General features: G+C 29.3%; 1 protein-coding gene across 4 annotated transcripts in view; it reads right to left on the bottom strand.

Moving 5' to 3' along the window:
* Positions 1 to 17,562, bottom strand: part of LOC129917684 (uncharacterized) — an 82,488-nt gene that overhangs the window by 4,642 nt on the left and 60,284 nt on the right. For all 4 annotated transcript variants that reach the window (XM_055997732.1, XM_055997730.1, XM_055997731.1 and 1 more), the window contains exon 3: positions 10,258 to 10,405. In XM_055997732.1, coding sequence (XP_055853707.1) covers positions 10,258 to 10,405 — 148 coding nt within the window. The remainder of the gene's footprint in view (positions 1 to 10,257; positions 10,406 to 17,562) is intronic.

Below are 17,562 nucleotides of genomic sequence, written 5' to 3'. Positions count from 1 at the left end.
TTCTTCTACTTCCCACGTTATGAAAAAGTGCTCCTGTTAATTTTCACAAATATCCCTTTCATTTTGTATACATTAATGGCATTTCTTTAGTTATGCCGTTATCGTAGATAGGATTGGTTTTGTGCTGTCGAAGAAAACGGAACAACTAAGAAAATGACCCATAATAAAAGAGCAACCCGGTAAGATTTTTACATCATTTTAGCTTTTTTTGTCGAATTATACTGTTCTTAAGTCCGGTTCTGTAACTGAGTTAAAAAGATGAATTTAAATAAGTTTTTGTTTATGTTTTTCGTATAAGTTAGAAAAATCGCATTTTTTGTATCTTTTTCGTTACCTAGGTACCTATTAAATAAATAAAATTGAATTAACATAAAATAATATTTTTATATTTTTATTTTTGTCTTTTAATAACGTGCAAAACGGCACTTTTTCCTTAGAGGCAGAAAAAGACAATTTCAAAAATAATTCTATTTTTTCGAAAAACGGCATAACTCAAAACTATTTTTGAGTATGAATAACAACGCATACCAAAAAAAAAAATGCAATTTTTCAGTGTATATAACTTCTTTTGAGTTTTGTTTTTTATTGACAACGAAAATGATTTTTTAGTGATTCAAAAAACTTTAAATGTCTCTCCTGAAAATTAGCAAATTCCGACTTATGCCACTTTGCCTTGAAAGCGACGATATATTTAAGACCTCCGTTAAAACTTCCCATTTCTAGTTGATAAATTTGTCTCAATTTCAGAGGACTGAAACGTAAAATTTTTAAGTCACAGACAAAAAAGTAATAATAAACTTAAAAAAATGCTTAGGACCTTCTACTCTAGATTTATTGATACTTAAACAAAATATCATTACGACATCATAGGTACTACCAACTGACAAAAAAAAATAGATTTCCCAAGGCTAAGACGTAAAATTTATAGGTATAAGGTTTTGTAACTTGTTGAAAATAAATGTCTAATTCACAATATTAGCTAACTAATACGAATTCATTTCTTAAATATTGTGAAAGATGTTTAGGACCTTCTTCTTGGTATTAGGTGTAAGTGCGTTGTTGGGTCTTAGATAGAAAACTGCTTGCAAATTTTTTTTTTTGAATGAAAATAGGAAAACTTTCAAGTCTATGATGATTCATAAGATTTAAGTATAGAGTTAAGTTTAAAATATAAAATGCTTTATATTTAGGACCTCTTACTACACTTTTCCAGTGGAAAATTTCTTTAGCTTGTTCTACTTTATATCTATTAATAATTTGGAATTTACACAAAGTACCAATACCAAATATGCAGTTCTCTTTGAAAATTATATTGCGTGGCGTAGACCCACAAAGTTTTTTCAGGCAATAAATTGTTTATAAATGAACAACTTACCCTTAAATTACCAATATTTTTAAATAAAAAGAATAAAAACCCTTTTATAAAAAGGATATACTGATGATGTCACACACAATGAGTGGCACGAATGTATTTCTGAACATCAGACAGATATATCTTGCGAAGGGATCGGAAAGGGGATAAATATCAACGTCACCGTCATCGTCGTTGTCGTATAGTCGTCGTCATGTCGTTTTGGACGAACACCACTTCCATTTCTCCTAATGATTCAATTCAACAACCTGTCGGCGTTTTGGTGTTGTAATAGTTCCACAACCACCGCACCGCCGCATGACGGGAGTAAATTTCATTTTTATATTCACTCGGCTTCAGGGGTGGCTGCATTTGATTTTCAAGACATCCACCATATCGTTTCTCGGGAAAGCTTTTCGCATCGTTCTCCTTCTCTACCTTAACAGCAACAGTGTATCCCTTTACTGCATTACTATAAATAGGTCTATCTTTATAGAGTAGATGGTGTAATTGATCCATTGTTGTTATATTATGTGCGGGGATAAGAATAGTGAAAGTTCAAGGAGGCTAATGTATAGAGGTTTCATCTTTCATGGCAACTACTATATACTAAGGACTTGAGGATGAATTAAAGGGTTTAAAGCGTTGAGTTTACACAAGAAGATTAATATTGAAATCGGTTTTATGCTTCATTTAATAATTTCTAAGGAATAGATTATGAATATGAATTTTAAACAAAAGCACTCTATTGAAGTAATTTGTGGATTATTTCAATTAAAGACAAAAGGAGTAGAAGTATTACAAAAGGACTTTCAGAAATATTTTTTTTTTTTTTTGAAATTCCTTTAAGGAGGTATGGAAGGTCTTATACGTTGAGAATGGAATTGAAATCTAGTGCTAAAGGTGTTAATATATTTTTTTATTAACTCAATTTTTTACCATTGAGTAAGGTTCGGAAAAATATTTAAATATTTGGAACTCATAGAAACGCCTCCATTTCAGATCTTTCAATTGTTTTTCGGAAAGACTTCGATGAAAGAATTAATGGAATTGAAATGTAGCTTAGCTATGATATTATTATTATTATTTATTCTTTTTTATTTTGGTTTTCTTGATTTAAACACTTGAGAATCTATGGTTTTAAGAATTTATGTTCTCCAGATTTATTACACCCTCATTATATTTTAGTTAAATTTTTAAAGTTCAAGATTTTAGATCTTATGTGAGAGAGGTTCTGTATCTACCTTTTGACTTGAAATTTAAGATTTTTGCTTTTTTTCTATTTTATTGGGCTCACAGAATATTGATTTATATGTTATGAGGAGCGAAAACAACAATTTTAAACTGAAAAGAGTGTTTCTTTTTAAATATGTTTTTGTTTCTTGATTTAAAAACTGTATTATCGGTACCGTTTTATGAATTAAGAACTTTCTCGTAAATGATCAAGCCCAGTGGCAGTAAATTTTGTATACATGATCAAGTACGCTTTATAGTTTAAAAAAAGTTTAACATATTTTGGATCTTTAAATAATTTTTTTTCAAAAATAATAATTTTTCGAAAACTATTGAGTAATAAACTTTTGTTATGCATTCTTTTTCAAGATTTGTTTGGAAAACAAAAATTTTTGAAAGTGGGTTTTTAAATAAAATGAAAGAAATAAATTTAGAGCTTAAAAACTATTGGTCTGAAAACATTTTTTTTTTTTCAAAATTTCCTAACGTTTCTAAAACAGAGCATCTTAAAGTTGTGAACAATACACAAATTTGAAATGAACTTAACCAGTCATTATTCTGAATATATTATAAAGATGAAGAATTTGAAAAGTTGGAGAAAGAAAAACGTTATAGACGTAGTTTGAAATAGCCGAAATTGATGTAGTAAGCCTTTAAATTTAAGGTCAGCGACGGACATTCCCCTTTGTTTTTTTTTTTAATATTCAATCGAAGGAATCAAAAGAACGGTTGGTATGGATTAATTTGAAACTCTGTAGGATTTATGTGGTGGTTGTATTGAACTGTAGCGTTTAATTTTTCAATTACATAATTGTACATTAAGAGCCAATTTTTCAATAATAATTTTTCACGAATAAAGTTATTAGGCTCATAAACAATCAGATAAAAACATTGAATTTTTCAATTAAGAATAATTTATTCTACAGAATAACAAAAAAAATTGTCAAATTCAAAAATATTTAAAATTAAACGTCATTTTTATTCATGATTGTTTTTGTTTTCTTGTGTTCCACTGTATTTTTTTCAAAATTCTTTCAAAACAGCTTTGACAACTGACTGAATATTTTTGTTGAGATTATTCCTTAGAATAATTTTTATTCGTCTCTGAAAGAAGCAGATAGTTTTATTCTAAGGAATAGGTAAGCTATATCTGCTTGTTGAAAAATTGATTTTTTCTCTATCCTTAGGAATAAGTACTAAATGACTGTTTAACTGACTATTGAAAAATTGGCCCTAAGAGATATAAATCATCCCAAAAAGGACAGAATATGAGTAATGTGCCAAAAAGCTGGAGCGTGTAGGTTGGGTCGAGACAAGAAAAAAATCGTATGGGAGGTGGGGGGGTTCTATTCCCCTTCGTTTAGCGGGGAGGGACAATTTAACAAAAAACTGACTTAATTTAAAAAAAAATATTAAAAATTAACGGTTACACCTACAATAACGTACTATACCTAGATTTGTAGCTCTTACAGCTAGAATCAATGGGCGGCGAGCACCCCAGACATAGTAAGAAAATCTCTTAGGTAAGTTTTCAGGTGTTATCCTTTTAAAAAGATTGATCAATTTAGGGTTAATCCAATACTGTATCACTTTATTGTATCCTTATTTGAGTCTTAAAATTTAAAAAAATAATTGCCGAATGGTTAATGTTTCATAAATTAATTTATCAACAAGTTCAGCCACGTAAAAACAGAAAATAAAGAGGTTTTTTTTAGAAAAAAGTAGTTTTGGTTTTTGTTAATTTCTCGAAAACGACAAGATATTTTTGAATACGGTTTTATGTTTTTGTTTAAAGACAAAAGAGAGCATCGAATTTCAAAAACTAAATCAGTACTTAGATAACATAAAATTTTGAGAAAAATTAGTTTGATTTTGATTTTGAAAATTAATATTTCAAAAACTGTACCATAAATTGGCTTTATTTTAAATTTTTGTAAAAGACTAGACTAGACTAGCTCTACAAAAAGGTATAGTATGTTATTGTAGGTGTAACCGTTAATTTTTAATATTTTTTTTTTGGCACATTACTCCTGAATCACCCTGTATATTAGAGTGGCGCAGAAAAATTATTTATTTCGATATTTGGTCCCATCCGCAAAGTTTGTTCCACTTATCTATAATAATAACAGGGTAACAGGATAACGTTTACGTTTTGAACGTAATCTTGATTTGTTTTTAAGCTTCTTTGAAAAGCCAATATTTTTTTTAAGTTTTACTTATCTTTACTAAACATATAAAATATTTTTTTTTTTTCACAGACAAAATGTGAGCAATAATTAAACATAATAATAAATAAGCAAAAAGTGCAAATAAAAAGTCTGTGTTATACCTCAGCCAACATCCGTGTGTGCTGTCGGATGTGGATCCAAACTATGGGGTGGCCCGACCACTTTTTGAAAAGCGAAAACATAATTCGTCGCCCGAGAGTTGTTTTGTCGTAAACGCCAAAATGCACTTTTTTAAACTGGATATGTAGTAATAGGTTTTAGAACGTTCTCTTTTCATTTCTGTTATCAGATTTGTCCTATCGTTTACCGTTACTGAGATAATTAGTGTGCATTTTGTCGTATATCCACAAAATAAGCATCGGATTAGCGTTGGTTTGTCGTAAGCGTCAACTTTTGGCGTTTACGACAAAAATTCTATGTATTTTTCAGCTTTTTTTTCTTCAGTATTGGTTTGTCGTACGTCGTACAAAACATATAGGGTAGAAAATTTCGAACTTGTTTTGTCTTACATGTATGTAGGTATATGACCCAAATAGAATATAAACAAATATAATAAACCTACTAGAAAAGTATTTATTGAAAATAAGGACTTCATGTGCTATAAGGACAACGAATTTAAAAACTAAGGGCTGCATTAAGCTTTGCGCTATTTGAGGTTATGCACTATTCCTAGAGGTGCAAGGAAGAAAAAAGTGCATCTGAGTGTTGTATTTAATTTTGTCATGGTTCTTGTCGTTTGTTCCTGCCGCTAGATACTTGGCCTCATCCTCGGTCGCAAGTACCGCTTATAAATATGTACACTTGTTGATCTTCTATCGAACACAAGATCAAGAAGTCGACCGTCGGTCGCAGGCGCCGCTTCGTTCAAGCGCGTTGTCTTGAGCGAAGTGAAAAAAGGTCGCAGTTTTATTGTTTTATTGTTGTACACTTATTGATCTTGTCACTTCGTTCGCGCGCGCTGTCTTCAACGAAGTAAAGTGAAAAAAAGGTTGCTGTTTTATTGCTGTATACTTATTGATCTTGTATCGAACACACAAGTTCAACAAGTCGACTGTAGTCGTGGGCGCGCGCCGAGCCCGTGGCGCCTCTTCGTTCACGCGCGTTGTCGTGAACGAAGCGAAAAAGGGTTGCTGTGAGTTTTGTTATTGCACCCGCTCGCAAAAAACACCTGCTGGTTGAAAATTATTTTTTTAAGGCGCCATTGTTCTTCGCTAAATTTGCGATATTGTTTTGCAAATTGATGATACTGATGATACTTTTACACTATTTTATAAAGCGAGCGGTAGAAAAGTGGAATATAAAAGCTCATCAATATTTAAAACATATAAAAAGTCTAGCATAGCAACTCCTGTAAATTTGTTCAGCCAATGTCTTCAAATTACTAAAAAATCTAACTCGATAACTAGCTATGGAAAAGATTATTGATATTAAAAGCCTTTTCATATTTATGCCTAAATCGGACCAAGAATATTATGAAGCGTTATTCAAATCAAAAAATTAGAATATATTCTTAAGTTTGATATTTATTTAATTTACTTTTATTTATGACCATATATTAATTTATTAATTTAACCAAACTTGGTTTATTTTTATTTTATTTCTTTCATATTTCATAGCCATAGGATGACTTTTATTTTTTGTAAAGACGTTTTTTAAATTTTTTTTATGTTTATGGTCATATTTGTTGGTTTTTCTTTATTTTAAATATATTTATTTTAATAATTGAGCCTCTAAGTCAAACCAATACTACTTCTATGAAATAAGAAACTATATTTTAAATGTTTAATTAATAAATAAAAACGAACTGTGAAAATTTTTTTATTTATTTTTTAGTATTGGAATGTTGTACGTGCGCCTACTTTGTCGTACGTGTACGGGATGGAAAAAAAAGTTGATTTTGGTGGCGTTTACGACAAACTGATTTTGGATAAAAACCTTGATAATTTGAAAACTAAAATAGATGTGACAATTTTGACAACATAAATATGAAGAAGATATCGCACAAAATATTCTATTAAAAATTGAAAAAAATCTATCGGCCAGTTTTTTTTTTATAAAAGCTCAAACCTTAAAATGCGATTTCCTAAAATTCCAAAATTGGCGTATACGACAAAACAATTCTCAGGCGACGAATTGCCAAGTAACTATCCATTAGGGTGTCCGTTATTTTCCAAAGTGATTTTTTCGAGGGAGACACCCCCTAGATCGAAAGTTTAGGGCCTAAATAAGAGGAATTTAGCAAAAAAAAATTTTTTGAAGATCATTAACCCGTGCCTCTAGGGTCATTCTTTCCCCATACAAATTGGTATAGGAAATTTTTAACTCATACATAAATTTTTTTTCTCTCGAGTTAAATCATCTTTTTTTAAAATGTTTGATAATTCTGGTTGGAAAACAGTTACTTTAAAAGATCACATTCAAAATTTTCCAATAAAATATTTTTTTAATTTTCGGAAAAAAATAAATTTAAACGTATATAAAAACGGCAAAAATTTCAAATAAAAATTTAAAAAATTAAATTTTTTGATTTATACACACATTTTTGAATGCAATATTTGAAAATATTTTAAAAACCAATAAAACTGCATCAAACTGTACTTTAAAAATAACAAAATAAAACGTAAAAGCAAAAACTACGAAAACAGCTAATAATTTCAAAAACCGAAATAAAATATAAAAAAAATTTTTAACGAAAAATTTTGAATGTGATCTTTTAAAGTAACTGTTTTCCAACCAGAATTATCAAACATTTTAAAAAAAGATGATTTAACTCGAGAGAAAAAAATTTTATGTATGAGTTAAAAATTTTCCATACAAATTTGTATGGGGAAAGTATGACCCTAGAGGCACGGGTTAATGACCTCCAACAAATTTTTGTTTGCTAAATTCCCCTTATTTAGGCCCTAAACTTTCGATCTAGGGGGTGTCTCCCCGGAAAAAATCACTTTGGGAAATAACGGACACTCTTATATCCATAATCCTAGTTTTGATACATTTTCGATAATTTGTTTTGCTTTAAGGTAACTAAAAACGAAAAATATTTGTCTTCTTTATTCAACAGAAGTCTCTAATACTATAATTATCAGAATTCATCCTGAAAATAGAACAAAGTGCTTTATACTTATTCGTTTTGATAGCTCTTCTTATACAATATCTCCGTTGTTTAACATTGAATATCTACCAAACGATGAAGCTCTTCATGCAATCACTCATTCCATTTTCTATTTATCGTAAATAAATTTCTTAATCAAAATGAAAAAAAAAGAACAATCGAAAGCTTGATAAAACTTTAACCAAAATCAACTCAACCTTGTATAGATATACCTGGTGTATAACAATATACATCCTTATAACTTAGGTAGGTATCACCGGAATTTAAATTTCACAAATAATTAGATTATGTCATTGTCCTTCCTTCCTTTTTCACGACCCATTTATAGTTTGTTTGGTTAGGAGCAGAGCAAAGCAAAAGAAAAAAAAAATCAAGAAACCAGCCCGAGTATTGTAGGAAAAAATCCGTTTATAGAATTTTTAATGAGCCATCAGGCTCTAACTGTGTATATTATGTATGAAACCTCGTTCACTCCTATAACGGTCCATCTTCGTTTTTCATATAGCTAATTCTAAGGAGTGACATTTCCTTTTAGCACAGTTCAATAAGTCATGAATTCCCGGGCATTAATAAGGATACACTAATGTCCTCTTAGTAAAAATAACAAAAAACAAAAAGTACGCACCCAGGATGGCCAGGCAAAAAATAAAAACAAAAACACACACATACAAAAAACCAGAAAAAAGGTCATTCTTTTCTTTAAAATACACCAAAAAGCCATTGATAGTAGCTCAAAAAAAGAAATAAGGAAACAAACGAAAGAAAAAAAAAACTCGATCGGATGTTTTCTATGTCCTAGCGCTAACGGTCGGTCTTCGTTCATACCCGGTCGTCTGTTTTGTGCAAAAGTTATAAATTCAATTTAAGTCCTCGAAAATGTATCGAGAGGATCTTCTTCTCTGCATCTCTTCTTCCTCTTTGCTAGGGGTTTTGTTTTTTAAGTTTTTTTTTTTATTTTGTTGTTTTTTGGTTGTGCTCTGTTTGTAGGAGTGTCCTTGAGTTTTTTTTTTCCCAATTTTCCTCCTACAGTTTTTTTTTACCCATCCTCTTGCCAAAATCTATGGACATGTTTTGAATTGAAAATAGTGCATCGGGATAAGTTGCTTTGGTCCTTCGGTCGGTTGTCTGTTAAATTGCCCCCCTGGTTCCTTTTTGATCAATTCGAATGAAAGAAAGGGCTTTTGGCCACTGCTCTTCTTCTGCTGTGGAAAACCAATTTCAGCAGTTAAAAAAGAAAAGACAGAAAAACAGAAACAACAAGAAAAAGGAACTTTTATCATTTTCCAAAAGCTGTGTGCAATTTTTAAGGAGCTAGTGCGAATTAGCTAAGGAAAAATAGTCTCTGTATCCTTCCCAATTAAAAGCTTATGTTACTTTGAAGGAAAAATAAAATAAAAGGAAATGAGAAAAATTCCAGGAGCAACATCAATTGGTCACAATTAATTCCATTAGAGACTCTCGTTCCCCTTCATTGTAGTCGCCCACCCACGGTGTATATTACAAACGTGTACACTAGGGGTCTACTGATTAGTCCTTTTAAGAAGTTTATATTTTGAATACTTAATTCTGGTTGTGAAGTTGACATTTTTTACCTAGCTATTCGAAACGGGTTGGGTTCATAATTCCGAAAACCCAAAAACCGGAAAATCCAAAATCCAGAAAACCCAAAATCCCCAAAAAAAAACAGAATCCCTAAAACCCAGAATCCTGAAAATCCAAAATCCCGAAAACCCAGAATCCCAAAAAACCAAAATCCCAAAAACCCAAAATCCCCAAAAACCCAGAATCCCGAAAATCCCGAACTCCCGAAACTCCGAAGTCCCGAATAGGATCCTGAAATCCCAAAAATTATATAAAATGAAAACTAACCGCAAACCGGGATTTTGGTTTTGCAGGATTTTGGGTTTTCCGGATTTGGGATTTTTGGGATTCTGAGTTTTCGGGATTTGGGATTTTCGGGATTCTGAGTTCCCTGGATTATGGATTTTGGGCCTTTTCGGGATTGTGTGCCTTTCCCATTAGTAGTAATAGTTAATTTAAGTTTTTTCTGTCTTTTATAATTCACATTTCCTTGTCTACCTTCTAAAAAAAAACTTCATTTAAGAAACGAAGTGGAGGATCGAGATTGATTAAATGTTTGCTAAATTTTGTAAAACTGAATTTATAAATATATTCCCCACAAATTTTTTACCAATCTAAAGAAGGAACCTCAAATATGTTGTCTAAAAAAAAGTTAATATTTATTGTATATCTATTCAATTAACCCGAACTGTATTATGTCCATTTATCTATTTTACCATTTAGTATAAGGATCTTATGTGAGCACAACTTACTGGCAAAGTTTGTCTAGTTCTTCCTTTTTGGAGGCCCCAATTGAAAACTCAGACGTTAGATGAAGCATGTCTAGGGGCTCTGAGCACTTTGTGAATTCCTCTTGGCCACATTCCTCGGCGCTTGTTACCACTGCCATGCACGATGCAACTGAAACGATTCAAATAAGAAAAAAAAAAATAAAAATATCAGTAAAAATTAAACGAGAGGGCATTGACAAAAAAATTTCAAAAAAAAAACCTCACACCATACACACTCTGCTTAAGCAGTTAAAAGGATAACTACTGGTGGATGGGGATTTTTAAAATAAAAAAAAAATGTCATCCAGCTTTTCAGTTAGTCGCTCGTAAAAAGGAATCAAATAGAAATATTTCGCTTTTTATCTTTAGGACTTTTTTTTTTTCTTTATTATCCTTTTTTTGAAACACACACATATCCAGCCCCCAACAAACCCACCCCTCAAATAGTAATAGTTTGCCAAAGATTGGTATATTGGGGGCAAAATTGAAAAAAAAAACACAACAAAAACATTGAAACAATGAAATATTACCGTTATTTTCCCTTCGTGTCGCATATTAGGTATATTCGGTTTGTTCCATTTTCATTTTTTTTGTTTTGTTTTGTTTTGTGGACGTGTTTTTTTTTTTGTGTCGTTAAATTCCATTTCTAGAAAACAATAATTTCTTCGCTTGTCAGTTTTTTTTTAGGGCAGCTTAAGAGGATACCAAAGCACCGAGCGATGGTAGACGTCTACTTTTTTTTCAAACTTAGATAGGTACTACTTTGGCCTTAGGACAAGAGTATTGGTTTCGTGTAAGCTCACAAAAATTTGGATTAATGAAAAATAGTTGACTGATTTTTCTTATACCTAGTAAAAATATTCAAAAAATAACATAAGCGAATAATTTGCTTTCAAAAATTTATTAATTTTATAAATTCAAACATTTTTTTTTTTGAAAATTTGTCACCATAGCCTTCAGTTTATAGTTCACACCAGTAGAAAATGTTTTGAAATTCAAATGAGGCGTTCAGAATAATAATTCAGGTTAAGACAATTACAAACTGGTCCAACATAGGTACACAAAATGGAAAACCTCTGTTTTAGATTAGAAACTGAAGGTGTTTAAAAATAAAATGCACGACTGGGTAGCACAAACTTGCTTTAAATGTTCAATTTCCTTAAATTGTTAAGGCTTTTTATATAAAAATTTGGGAAATGTAGGAAGGTATATAAGAATGTACCTAAATTAAAAAAAAAAAAACATAAAATTCGTTTTTCAAAGCAATAAAACAACATCTGAAATCAAATTGCCCTCCAAAACAAGTATGCAATTTTATTTGATACATTAAGGTGCATTTTGAGCAAAAAAAAATTAAGATTAGTTTTTTTTTAAAAACTGCTTTAAGTTAATTTTTTTAATTTATTTTTTTTATAAATTTCTAATTTTTTGGAAAAATGTTTTAAAATAAAATTGGTACGCCATTTTGCAAAAATCTCTTATCAATATCTGAGAACAAAATTTCAAAAAAATTAAATGCAACGTTTTCGAAAATTTGATTTAAAAAAAAAATTTTCAAATTTTTTAAAAATCAATAAATTTTTTTTTTTCAAAAAATTTTTCTGATTTATACCTATTAAAATATTATATTATATTAAATTATAAAAAAATACATAAATCTATATTGAAATATATATTTATATAAATGCTTTTATATAAAAAATTTCGTTGAAATACAATTAGCAGTTTGGCAGAAAATTAGATTTGAAAAAAGCAGTTCTATGGTAGGCGCCGTTAATAATGATTTTCAAAAAAAAAAAATTTTCATCAAAAAATAGACCTTGTTTAAAAACTAACATTTGAGTTTTTTTTTTTTTATCGTTGGAGCCATTTTTGAGAAAATTAAACTTTTCCGAAATTAGTTTATGACAGGTAAAGTTATTTTTGGTAAGGTCGAAAAAAACCCTACATTTCTTTTCTCTATTAAGTCTTTGCCTGCCATGGCTAACATTTTTCGGCGACACCTAATGTCAAATATCAGAGCATTAAAAATCTGGCAGTCAAAGGGTTAATGTATTGTAATACAGGATTGTCATCGGATACAGGATTTGCATATTGATAAATGTAGTATCAACGTACATATAATATCGTAATTAAAAATTTAGTTAGTGAAAGTTTCTCCCACATTTTAAAACGATTTTTAAATAAAATTAAATTTGATTTTAATACATTCTCCCTAAAAATTAAAATTAAAAAAAAAATAAAAAAAAAAACAACTCATAAAAATATTTTTTTATATACCTAGTTAATTTAAATTTTTTATTGAATGTATTTCGGCATTTATTTGATATCAGCAGTTTAAATTTTAAAGTTAAATTTAAAAAAATTGTATTTTATAATTCTTTTATTTTAAAAATTAAAATTCAATATTTAATTTAATGGTTAAAAACATGGTTTTGAAGAATTAAATGTGAAAATCTTGCCATACTTACAGGTAAAAAATCTCTAATTCCACTGTTATAGTTAAAATTATTTTAGAATTGGGTTTTAATTTAAGAAAAAATCCGTTTTTTCGTAAATGTGTTGGAAAATAATTTTTAAATTTTGTTTTTAAATTGTGGTTTCTATTTCATTTATTTTGAAAAACTGCTCAAACGATTTTGAAGTTTTTTGTATCATTTCTGTAGTTTCTTGAAAAAAAAAAAAAAAAAAAAAATAAAGTAAAATAAAATAAAACAAAAATTGCACATTTTCAAAGGATCTTACATCTACTTTATTTTATCAGTACAAAGTTTGGACGTACCGGGTTCATACACCAAATGCCCCTTGATTTAGGAAAAAAAAATTAAAACAAATTTTTAACTTTTTTTCCATTGATTTTAGGTTGGAATTTTAGTCAAAACTAATTTTTAGAATTTTTTTTAAACACCTTAACTTGATAAAAAATTTAATTTGCTATAAAAAGTGTATTTGAACCATTTCAAAGTTAGGCTTGGTTTTCGAGTTAAATCAGAAAAACTTAAAACCGACCAGTCAGTGTTGCCGTTTTCTCATAAATACATTAATTTAGAAGCATTTTTGGCTGAAGTATACTTTCATGCCAAGGAATTATATTTAGCAATAAAAACTCTTAAACGAATTTGTTCTATTCAAAAGGGTCTATTTAATAGATTAATAAGTACCTACTTGTATATAAATAAGTACCTATAAAGGCAGTTATTCTAAAATTTAAAAAATGACGTGGAGGCTAAGATGACTTTATGACCTTTTGATCCATCAAACATTGTTCACAGAAAACCTTAGTAATTGAATCCTCTCATAAATTAAAACAATTTTATAAAAACAATGCTGCAAAATTTTCGAAATAAGTAGATATTATAAAGATACTGAGTTTTTTTCATTTTATAAAATAATTGCAAGGATTTTGTAATTCGGAGTATAGAGTAGGGTATTTATAAAAAATAATGTAACTATAACTTCCTATGCCAAATTCACTAAGTTTTGGGATTTTTTTAATTCAATTAAGAATTTAATTCAATTTCAATTCATAGCTTCAACTCAACAATTTCGAATTTGGGAGATTTTCGATTTTAGTACTAAAACATAAAATAAAAATTCAAAAGTATAAATTAGTGCTAAACTAGAATTAAACACTAACTTTCTTCAGTCAGTTATTATTATTATTAAACGGAATGAAAAATTTTATAGTTGAGAAAAATATGTCCATCTACAAAAGTACCCTACATCCTACATATATCTGAACTGAAAATTTAATTTTTTTTTGTACCAAAAATTTAAATAAAATCTCTCTTCAATATAACCATTTCCTATTTAAGGAAATCACGCCAAAGCATGTAACCTCCACAGACAGAAAAAAAGCATGTCCTTATTGTGTGCTTATATATATTTTTTTTAAATCCGCCTCTGGGAAAAGGATAAAGTTTTGTGTTTTGCTGTAGGATTATTTCGCTCACTCTATTTTTGAAAGAGTAGAAGATATAGTTTGCAAGTTATCGTTGAAGTTTTTTTTTTTTTGTTTCTTTTTCGTTTTGTAACTTTACGTCACCCATGAAGACAGAAAAAGTAAAAAGACTATTGTTGCAATTTCATTGTTAAGTTCGATGATTTGATTTGAAAAGAAAAAAAAGAAAAAACGACTAAAGAAAGCTAACAGGACATGCGACGCATTTTACTTTAATAATGTAGAGATAGAGAGTCAAAAGTTTGCTTATTTTTTTTTTCCATAGAATATTTTTGGATTGAAGATCGAATATAGATAAAGTAAATTCTAAACGTGTTCATTTAAAAGGTTATTGAAGCTGTATTAGAAAATGGTTATGGTTTATTTCAGTTCCTCTGTTTCTGTGTTGGCGATTTTATAAAATTATACCTAAAAGCTATCATAATTCCAATTAAAACACTTCTACAGTGCTTTACTCCTTACCTGAAAGAACAAGAAAGTAACTATAGTTGTTGTCAGTAAAGTTGAAAAAAAAATCCTAATTTTTTTTAGCGAAAACAGAGTACTTTTATACTCTCATCATATCTGTTATAATAATACTCTTGAAACTTCATTTCAACGACAAAACAAACCTCGTCATTTTATCCAAAGGCATCACAAAAGCGTTCACTTTTGCCATATTCTAAGGACAAAACTAAGCTGCACACTCTTGAGCTTGAATTCTACAAGAGAATGAGAATATTCATCACCATAGTCTTTTTCATATAAAAAAATATACCTACACATAGGCATATGTATTTATATGCAGTGTGTTTGTGTATATAATTTTGAATAGTAGAATGAGAAAAGAAAAACAGTTATTTAAACTCAAGTATTTCAGAAAACAAGGACTTATGAAATAAATGCCCGTAAACTTGGGGATTTTTTTTTTTTTTTTTCATAAATTGAAAGGCGAGAGAGAGTGGTGTAGTTGATGTTGAGATGGTGAAGCAGTTGGGGAAACAGGAACAGGGTTGTCGTTTTTACTATTATTTAATTTCTTTATCATTATAAGTGGCAGAACAATTTCTATGTACATAAACATAACTCTTATAAATAACAAATATTTAAGAAAGTAAACAATTGCGCCTTTAAATGCAAATAATTTTTTTTAACTCCAAGTTAAATTGACAATATGTGATTTTATTTAGAATTTACAAATGTACCTAATCATGATTTTACTATCGAATTCGGTGTAAATTGGAGGTATAATTGAATATCTCATAAATTTTAAATAAATTTTAGATTCCTAGTTTTCTCTCAGGCCTTTCTTAGTTCATAAAATCCCTCACTCACATAAAACTAAATTGTATTCTCAGCTGATACATCTGAAATGGTGAAAAGAAATTAGATGCAACTGTGATGGCAGTATTTATGCGAACTCGAATATCGATATACCTAATTCAAAATCGACACTTTTTGAGTTGTCGCACCAGCCCACATAGAGGTATTTGCATGATCTACTCGGCCAAAAGTCAAAATATCAAAGTTAACACATATCCATTATTATTGCAGTCCACAAGTAGGGGACACTCCAACAAACAACAATCTTCTCCAATTGCGAGAAACCAAAAAAAAAAAAATTAGTCGGAACTTAATCATTGAAAATTTGTAAGACAGGACTGATTTGCAGTGTTTAAATTTTTTCTGCTGAAAATAGCGAAGGATACGGAAACAACAGGTACTAGACATTTCAAATACAATATATTTTATGAAATTTGGTTTACCTTAATATTTGTTTAGTGGTAGGCAAAAAGGGGCCAAAATAAAGATAATTTTTTAAAGAATTTTTATGTATGAAAATAAATTTCGTTGTGTATACTGCTAGATCTCGCAGTTATTGTTATTTGTATGAAAACTTGAACGTTTTATCTAACAAGTTCTTAACAATTGAGCCGCGGAATACAGCAGTCGCGCGAATTTTGAGCACATAGAACATTTTAATATATTTGCAAAATTATTATTAAAAAAATTATAATCTGAATTTTTTCTCCCGTTATCAAATAATTTTGTATATTGGGCATTTAAAAATATTTTTTTTTTAATTTAAAAAAAAAAAAAAATTCAAGAAAAAAAATTTGTTTCCAAAAAAAATAATTTATTTAAAAAAAAGTTTTTTTGTAGCAAAAACAATTGATTTTAGTCATTTGCGTGTTATAAAATAAAAAAAATTTTATCCGCTTAGATTGTTGAAATACCTCTATGTGCACTGTCTCGATATGCAAGTATTTTCTCAATTAAGAAATACTCGATATGCCCATTTAAACTCTAAACTAGTATTCAATGTAGGTATATCTTTTTTTTTAGCTATTGTGGCTTTTGAAATGAAAATTATGTTTTTTTTTTAATCTGTACACTTCTTTTGCTAGAATTTATAGAGAAATCGCTTTCTGCTGTTTAATATTTTTGTGAAGCTAGTAAGGAAGTTCCTTAAGTATTATTAAGCACTGAACCCATATGCGCAACAACAACAACGCATTGCCAATCAAACCATTTGCTCTTAAATTTGTTTAATACAAAAAAAAAAAAATTACGTATACGCCAGAGTGTCCTCTTTTGGAAAAAAGTAGGTAGTATAGTTTTTACCTGCTTATCCATAATGTAAAAATAATTGGTCAATATCACACAGTAACTATTACTATCTCATGATGTAGTGTTTGTCTTTCGTGATTAACAAACCACCGTATACTATACATATTCTCAGAGAAAAATTCAAAATAGATTGTACACTTCTTGTTCCTTATTTTGGTTGTAATATGTATATTAAAATGAACTAGATGCTTTGATTTTTCATAAGATTCTTTTAAAAGAATGTATCCAAAACAATAAAATATTATTGTAGTAAGTACATACAATTGACAGCACTGTTGAGGGAGAGGAAATAGTGGTAGGGTTAAAAAAAGATGTAATTTTTTCCAGCCATTTCTATTTGATGTGCTTAAGTTAAACAGAAATCCAATTCAAAAGAACTAAAGCAGGACACTAAAAGATACGGTCACAGGCAAACAGGACGAACAAAACAAAAAATAAAACAAAGGACGAATGAAAAAAAAAAACGCGACAACAGGCCAAAAAATATAACAAGAAGAAAAAAAGTTTAAACAAAACAAGAGCAAAAAAAAAAAAATACAAAAAGTTTTCTGTTTGTTTGTTCTCGGCACCTTTTTGTTAGCAGTGTCATTCAGCAACAACGAAAATTCGCATCAGCCATTGTGAGGGAGCATTTTGTAGAAAATTATGTTAAGAGGATTTGTTTGCGTTTTCCTTCATCTCTATACACCATCTGAACTGAGTTCATGGGCTATTCT

Source organism: Episyrphus balteatus, chromosome 4, assembly GCF_945859705.1.
Source record: "Episyrphus balteatus chromosome 4, idEpiBalt1.1, whole genome shotgun sequence".
Taxonomy (NCBI): Eukaryota; Metazoa; Arthropoda; class Insecta; order Diptera; family Syrphidae; genus Episyrphus; species Episyrphus balteatus.
This window is presented reverse-complemented; position numbering and strand designations above follow the sequence as displayed.